We start from the raw sequence: 7,189 nt of genomic DNA, 5'->3' as shown, positions 1-7,189 counted from the left end.
GACAGCCAGCAGAGGGCGGTGTGACAGCTCAGCAGCGGTGACAACCAGTAGAGGGCGGTGTGACAGCTCAGTAGCGGTGACAACCAGCAGAGGGCGGTGTGACAGCTCAGCAGCGGTGACAACCAGTAGAGGGCGGTGTGACAGCTCAGTAGCGATGACAACCAGTAGAGGGCAGTGTGACAGCCAGTAGAGGGCGGTGTGACAGCTCAGTAACGGTGACAACCAGTAGAGGGCGGTGTGACAGCTCAGCATTGGTGACCCCATGCACCTGGAATGTTTTGCTGACACAGCAGCTTTGCAGGTCACAGTTCAGTTTGTGTTTCTGCACTCTCCTGATCTCCGCCCTGCACACACAAACAGAAAGATGGCGATGGGTGAGAAGAGGATCCTGTGCATTGGACTCGTCTGTCTGGACATCATCAGTGTGGTGGACAAATACCCTGAGGAGGACTCTGACACCAGGTGAGAGCGGGGTAGGGGGGTATTCACCAATGTTTTCGGCCCCTTCATGCAGCCCTCTTACTGACCACACTGCCTGCATGCTGGTGACCACACTGACAATCTCCAATAACAGGGTTGTCAGGGGTAGAAGGGAACCTCTTATCACCCCAATAAATGAGGACAGTCAGAGAAGCTTTCATGTATTCATAGCATGGCTGCCAAGCCTATTGTATGATACGTCACCCCTCCCCCATCCCTACCTGTCCTGTGAGGTGGGAGGAGGCAATCTGTATGGGGATACAATGTGTTATATATGGAAGTGTGCATTGCTGTCTCATATTGCAGGTGTCTGTCTCAGCGATGGCAGAGAGGGGGAAATGCCTCCAATTCCTGTACTGTACTCTCTCTTCTCGGGGCTCCGTGCGCCTTTATGGGGTCCTTGGCTCCAGGACACATAGCAGAGTAAGTAGAAGGGGCCCCTGATAATTCATGGGAAAGATGGGGTCACCCTAGCAGCCAGGCTGAGCTATGGTTAATGGTGGGGGGTGTTGGGGCAACTTTTTATGGGTAAAATCTGTGTAGAAGAATTGTGTTAATGGGGCTCAGAGGATTTAAGGGGGAGTCTGGTGTAGAGAGAATGAAGGGCGGGGCTAGTTTTGGAAAGACTTCGGCTATGTACATGTGTCAGATCATTTCCGCCCAATAGGAACAGCCGGGGGTCCGGTGAGCATCTGACGTGTGTACAGAGGTCACCTGAGGTCGTTCTGAGAATACGTGAATGACAGACAGTGAATGACTGCAAATAGTCATCAGCAACATTACCAATGGCAGCAGAACCATCCTGCATATGAACAGGTGTGTTTCAGTGGGAGGTGCAAGAGTGTGCAATTGTGAGATGTGTACAGGTAGAGTGTGTACAGGTAAGGTGTGTACAGGTAAGGTGTGTACAGGCGGGGTGTGTACAGGTAAGGTGTGTACAGGTGATATGTGTACAGGTAAGGTGTATACAGGTGAGGTGTGTACAGGTGGGATGTGAACAGGTAAGATGTGTACAGGTGGGGTGTGTACAGGTGGGATGTGTACAGGTGATATGTGTACAGGTAAGGTGTATACAGGTGGCATGTGTACAGGTGAGGTGTGTACAGGTAAGATGTGTACAGGTGAGGTGTGTACAGGTGGGGTGTGTACAGGTAAGGTGTATACAGGTGGCATGTGTACAGGTGAGGTGTGTACAGGTGATATGTGTACAGGTGGGATGTGAACAGGTAAGATGTGTACAGGTAAGATGTGTACAGGTGAGGTGTGTACAGGTGGGATGTGTACAGGTGAGATGTGCACGGTAGTAAGGTACAGATGAGAATAGGTATGCATGACGTGTGTATAATAAATTATATGGGTACATAGTATGAGTATAGTATGGATGATAAATGTGCAGGTGTGAAGTTCAGGTATAGAATATACAGGTGTGTGTTAAAGGTGAGTTATGTATAGGTGTGAGATGATTGTCATGATATGTGGATGTGAATTATAAATGATATGTGTACACATGTGATGTCCAGGTATAATATATACTAGTGTGTGTTATATGTGACAAGTGTACAGGTGAGGCGCATACAGGTATGAGGTTACAGGTAAGATCAGTGTTTTATCTCATTGGGAAATACTTTACCCCAGAAGCCCAGGAGGTGCCGGACTCAGCACCAGGGAGACATTGCTTCCCCAGATATATCTCAGGACAGTAAAGCTTGCTCCACCCTTTCCTTCTCCTCCATTCACCTGTCTTCTATAGTTTACCTGTGCATTTCCCCATCTAACCTTTGTACCCTGCTGCCCCCATAGTTACATTATTTCAGATTTCCGCAAGAGGGACATTGATGCCTCCAATGTGATCTGGCAGAGCTGGGGCGACACTCCGTGTGCCTGCTGCCTGGTTAATGTCACCAATGGTTCTCGCACGGTCACGCTGTATGACACGTAAGGAATAATTATATCATCTGTGCATCTCCTGTATGTGGCCCCGGGCCCCGGGGTGATCTTATGAGAAGGTGGTGGGGGTGACATAAGTCTAACATGTTTCACATATGAAAGGCTTGAGTCCGAAATTAGCTTTGAGCGAACCCCGTGACATCAGCAATCATCAGAAGAAATATTTTTATTCAGCATAATGATTAGCGTATTGATTAATACACAGGACACTACAACCCCCAGCATGGCCACCATAATAACACAATTATTTGCACTGGTATGAGTATTGTATATTATGGGGCACTGCCTGAACACTGCCTGAACTCTGCGTGCAGGGAAATGTTTTGACCAGGTCACTGGACAAGTCACATAACATGCTTGGAATGCCTTAAAGCTGCATGAAGTCTTTATATAAGGTCATGTGATCCCCCAAATGATTTATGTATAATATATATTAATGTTGAACCCCGCCCATACCATTAGTCGGGCCCCATCCTAGTAGGTCCGCCATGTTATTAGTCCTATACGCTGTGCTTATGGTGAGTGGGCCACCGTAGTGCCAACAACGTGTTACCACAATGTGTGGTGCCGGCAGTACGGGGCAACAAGTTTTTGTGGGGCAAAAGAAGAGGGAAAACCAGGGAGGAAAGAGGAACGATAGAACGGGTTTTGCAAAGGGGTAGAAGGATGGTGGGGTCCCAATAAAGGGGACTTGGGCATTGGGTTTCCAAGGAGGGAGAACGGTTTTGGGCTGACAAGTGGGGTGAGGGATTTGGGGTTCATACGGGGGCATTGGGTTGTCCTGGAAGGATCCCATACAAGCGCAGTCCCTGCAGATCAGGAAGATTTGGGAGGTGATGAATTTATTATATAGTCCATTATTGTCCTGCAGCGCCCCCACATGGCGGGGGTCCTCATGCGTCAGCTCTGATTGTTGGCTGTGATTGGATGGAGTTTTCCTTGGAGGTCCCGGTTGGCCCAGTTGGGTCCCTGCGCTGGGTGTCAGGCCCGGGCACTCCTTTCCTTACATCCTGGATGGAAGAAATTTCTGTTTGTTCTGTGAAAGTCAAACATTTACCAAGGTACAGCGGGCGCCTAGTCCTCATAATCCCAATATTACAATAAAGTTGTCTCTGTCCAAATATTTATGGATCTAACTGTATGATCCACACACTTCTGTAGTTCATTTGTACAGGGCCATAATTACAAATAAAGGGCCCCCCAAACAAAACTTGGATGGGTCCCCCCACCCCCCTGCTATGGTTCATATGAAAAGTGCAACCACAATAACCCCTCCCATAGCAAGTGTGGCCACCATGAGCCCGCCCATGAGGAGCAGCACAGCTGAGTTTGTAAATGAATTTACCTCCTGGGGCTTCTTGTCTGTCCTGTGATGTCTCATGACATGGGGAGACTCAGGAACACAACTAAGGTTAGTCCCTGGGGGGGCCACATGGAGGAGGAGTTTGTGAACCCCCAGAGACTGCTCCCCCTATAGGTAAACCTGTATGGTTGTAGCCTGAGCACTTAGTAACTCTTACAGGTGATGGGCTGAAGGTATCTTAGCACAATGCTGAATGAACAAATTCTGACCCCTTATGTTAGGTGAGGGATCTCCCCTGGAAGATTCCACCCCAGGAGGGTCACCCAGCTTTGTAGTAACCCCTCGTTGGCCACATTCATTACTGTCCTCGTCATATGGGGTATACATGACAATGGTCCGTCTCTTCTAATTTCTCATTTTGCTCTTTAGTCTTCTCCAGGGATATCTGCGAGATGAGGACCCCATGGAGCCAAATACGGCCGACATGAAGAGAGAAACTGGTGAGTCCGGGGTGGGGGAGCTTTTAGATATTAGGGAGGTCTCTGCATGATCTGGCCAGCTTTCTCACCACCTTGGAGTTCCCAATTTGGACCCACATCCAGGAATCCTTACAAATCACTTCCTACTTTCCCTATAGGCAAGGAAGGACCTAGGAAGAATTTGGTCTTGGGGGGGGGTCAGTGACCCATGGAAGATATCCAATGAAAAGTCAGCTTTGCACTGATTGGTGGTCTTGGTGTAAAGTCCTCCTAGGTGTCCTCCAATGGTTAAGGTCCATGTAAGGGTGACATCCTTCTCCCCATCTTGACATGGTGATTGCGGTTCATGAAATTTTTGTATGTTTAGTTACAATTCCTGTTGACTTCCCAATCTCCAGTATTCCTTATTATTAATAATATTTATATAGCGCCAACATATTAGGCTGCGCTGTACAAAGTCCATAGTCATGTCACCAACTGTCCCTCAGAGGAGCTCACAATCTAATGTCCCTACTTCAGTCATAAATATTGGGGAAGAGCCAAGTTTTTGGAATTATTATTAATAAACAGGATTTATATAGCGCCAACATATTATGCAGCGCTGTACATTAAATAGGGACCCAATGAGAGATTTCCAAACCCAGCTACACAAATATTGTCTGTGGCAGCTTCCATTCACTGACCAATCAGCATTGCTTCTCCATTATAATATTCCTCGCCACTGCCTGTGAGGGGATTTGTGGTATTATTATGGTAATTATTGGACATCTGAGCCCAGGGGTATCTGTTATGAGGAATCTGCCCCTCAATGGGGTATGTGTTACTCATGAATCTGCCCCTCAGTGGGGTTTTTGTTACTGGTAAATCTGCCCCTCAGTGGAGTATCTGTTACTAGTGAATCTGCCCCTCAGTGGGGTATCTGTTACTGGTGAATCTGCCCCTCAGTGGGGTATTTGTTACTGGTAAATCTGCCCCTCAATGGGGTATCTGTTACTAGCGAATCTGCCCCTTAGTGGGGTATCTGTTACTGGTGAATCTGCCTCTCAGTGAGGTGTTTGTTACTGGTGAATTTGCCCCTCAGTGGGGTATTAGTCACTGGTGAGTCTGCCCTCAGTGGGGTATTTGTTACTGGTGAATCTGCCCCTCAGTGGGGTATTTGTTACTGGTGAATTTGCCCCTCAGTGGGGTATTTGTTACTGGTGAAAAATCTATAAAGAGGATTCAAATCACCCCCAAAATGTACTTAGAACCGTAGCTTGTAGAACAACCCCCCGGTGATCTCTTGTCTGTGATTGGTTGCAGAGACCGCGATTGGTGGCGTCCGGAGCCCTCCGACAATTCCTGGAGTCGCACTGCCCAGTGGTGAGGGACAAATTCTGCCCCACGTTTTGGTGTGTCGGGGGGAGAATACAAACAATCGTCCGGGTGCTGCTCCTCCCCCAACCCCCCGTGTCCTATAGAAAGTAAGTGATCATGTGACCTGTGCCCATTATGGGGGTCCCCACCATCCCTGTGCTGATCACTCTCCCCCACATTATTCGGGGTGATCCCCCCCATGACAGGTCCTCTATACTTGGAATGGGGGGGATTCTGGGAGTTATATTAGGGCCCCCTCCCCCATTGTGACTTCCCTGCCCCCTGATTGGGTACACTCGGTCACATGATTTGTATATGTTGTGTCCCCGCACAGCGAGGTGATCGGCACGGCAGACGGTGGTCAGATATCTCTGGATTGGAGTGACAACGAGGACAGCGCACAATTCCCAGAATCCTCCTCTCGGCCCACCGTTCTCCTATTACCGGGCCTCACCGGGAACAGCCGGCAGTCCTACATCCTGCACCTGGTACAGAGGGCACAGAGGGACGGATACAGGTGAGACCGCCATGTACCTGGGACAGCCAATCACAGTCCAGCAATTATTATTAGTGACAGCTTTCATGATGCCTGTACACATATGGTGCCGGCTGTAAGGGGACATATTTTAGTTCCGGGTGGTGCGGGGAAAGTTTGGGGTTCCGGTTGTCCATATAACTGCCCCCCTCTCCATATAAATGCCCCTCCTCTATATACCTGCTCCTCCTCTCCACCCTCCATATAACTGCCCCCTCTCTATAACTGCCCCTCCTCTCCCCCCAGGATGGTTCTCCTGAATTATTTGGCCTCCCGTAGTTCGGATTCTCACCTGCAGGCGGCGCTGGTTTTCTCCACCCCCTGGGATGTATTTGTGTCCACGGCCTCCCTGGAGAAGCCACTGAATTACCTTCTATTCAACCGGAACCTGGTCTCTGGCCTGCGCAATGCCGTGCACCGGTGAGTGGTGACCCCAAGGGGGCGTCAATCATCCAATGGTGTCACTGTAAGATCCCTGAATTGTCTGTTCTTCTCCTCACAGATATCGGGACATCATTGGCAAAGTCCTGGACGTGGATCATATATTGAAGGTGAGTGAATGTCACAGTGAGTGAATGTGCCAAACCTCCAGGCAAATAAATATTCATGGGTGAAAAAGGATAGAGGGGGGGAATTCCCCCTGGGGGGGGGAATTATACCCCATCAAGAGCAGGAGGTCGGGCCAGGCAGGGGGGGGGACCAACCAGATGAGGAGAATGGGGTACACGGACTAGAGAAGTCTGATGGGGGAAGGAGATCCAGGGGGGACAGGGATGCAGGAAGTTGAGGTCTGACGTGGGAGGGAAAGTCTGAATGGGGGGAAAGGAAGTTGAGGTCTGATGGGGGGTGAGAAGGTCTGATGGGGTGCAGGAAGTTGAGGTCTGATGGGGGTGGAAAGATCTAATGGGGTGCAGGAAGTTGAGGTCTGATGGGGTGCAGAAAGTTGAGGTCTGATAGAGGAGGGAAGGTCTGAAGGGGTGCAGGAAGTTGAGGTCTGATGGGGGAGGGAAAATCTGATGGGGTGCAGGAAGTTGAGGATGCAGGATGTTGAGGTCTAATGGGGTACAGGAAGTTGAGGTCTGATGGGGG

General features: G+C 49.5%; 2 protein-coding genes across 2 annotated transcripts; both read left to right on the top strand.

The window, feature by feature from the left end:
- Positions 1-6: 6 nt before the first annotated feature.
- On the top strand, positions 7-2,619 carry KHK (ketohexokinase). Its single transcript, XM_072407193.1, has 3 exons — positions 7-462; positions 787-903; positions 2,281-2,619. The coding sequence occupies exons 1-3, from the start codon at positions 263-265 to the stop codon at positions 2,417-2,419; spliced, it is 456 nt and encodes a 151-aa protein (XP_072263294.1). The 5' UTR covers positions 7-262; the 3' UTR covers positions 2,420-2,619.
- Positions 2,620-5,511: 2,892 nt separating this feature from the next.
- Positions 5,512-6,675, top strand: ABHD1 (abhydrolase domain containing 1; the record flags this gene model as incomplete). Its single annotated transcript, XM_072408588.1, is given in 4 exon segments — positions 5,512-5,672; positions 5,900-6,082; positions 6,347-6,520; positions 6,603-6,675. Coding segments are annotated over 4 exon segments (591 nt in total), but the record flags the coding sequence as incomplete, so codon positions are not given.
- Between the last annotated feature and the right edge of the window lie 514 nt (positions 6,676-7,189).

Source organism: Pyxicephalus adspersus, chromosome 4, assembly GCF_032062135.1.
Source record: "Pyxicephalus adspersus chromosome 4, UCB_Pads_2.0, whole genome shotgun sequence".
Classification (NCBI taxonomy): Eukaryota; Metazoa; Chordata; class Amphibia; order Anura; family Pyxicephalidae; genus Pyxicephalus; species Pyxicephalus adspersus.
This window is presented reverse-complemented; position numbering and strand designations above follow the sequence as displayed.

Excerpts from the sequence above, each read along its gene's own strand:
- KHK (XM_072407193.1), top strand. The coding sequence starts at position 263 with ATGCACCTGGAATGTTTTGCTGACACAGCAGCTTTGCAGGTCACAGTT. Across the intron at positions 463-786 it reads GAGGAGGACTCTGACACCAG|GTGTCTGTCTCAGCGATGGC; the intron begins GTGAGAGCGGGG and ends CTCATATTGCAG. Across the intron at positions 904-2,280 it reads GCTCCAGGACACATAGCAGA|TTACATTATTTCAGATTTCC; the intron begins GTAAGTAGAAGG and ends CTGCCCCCATAG.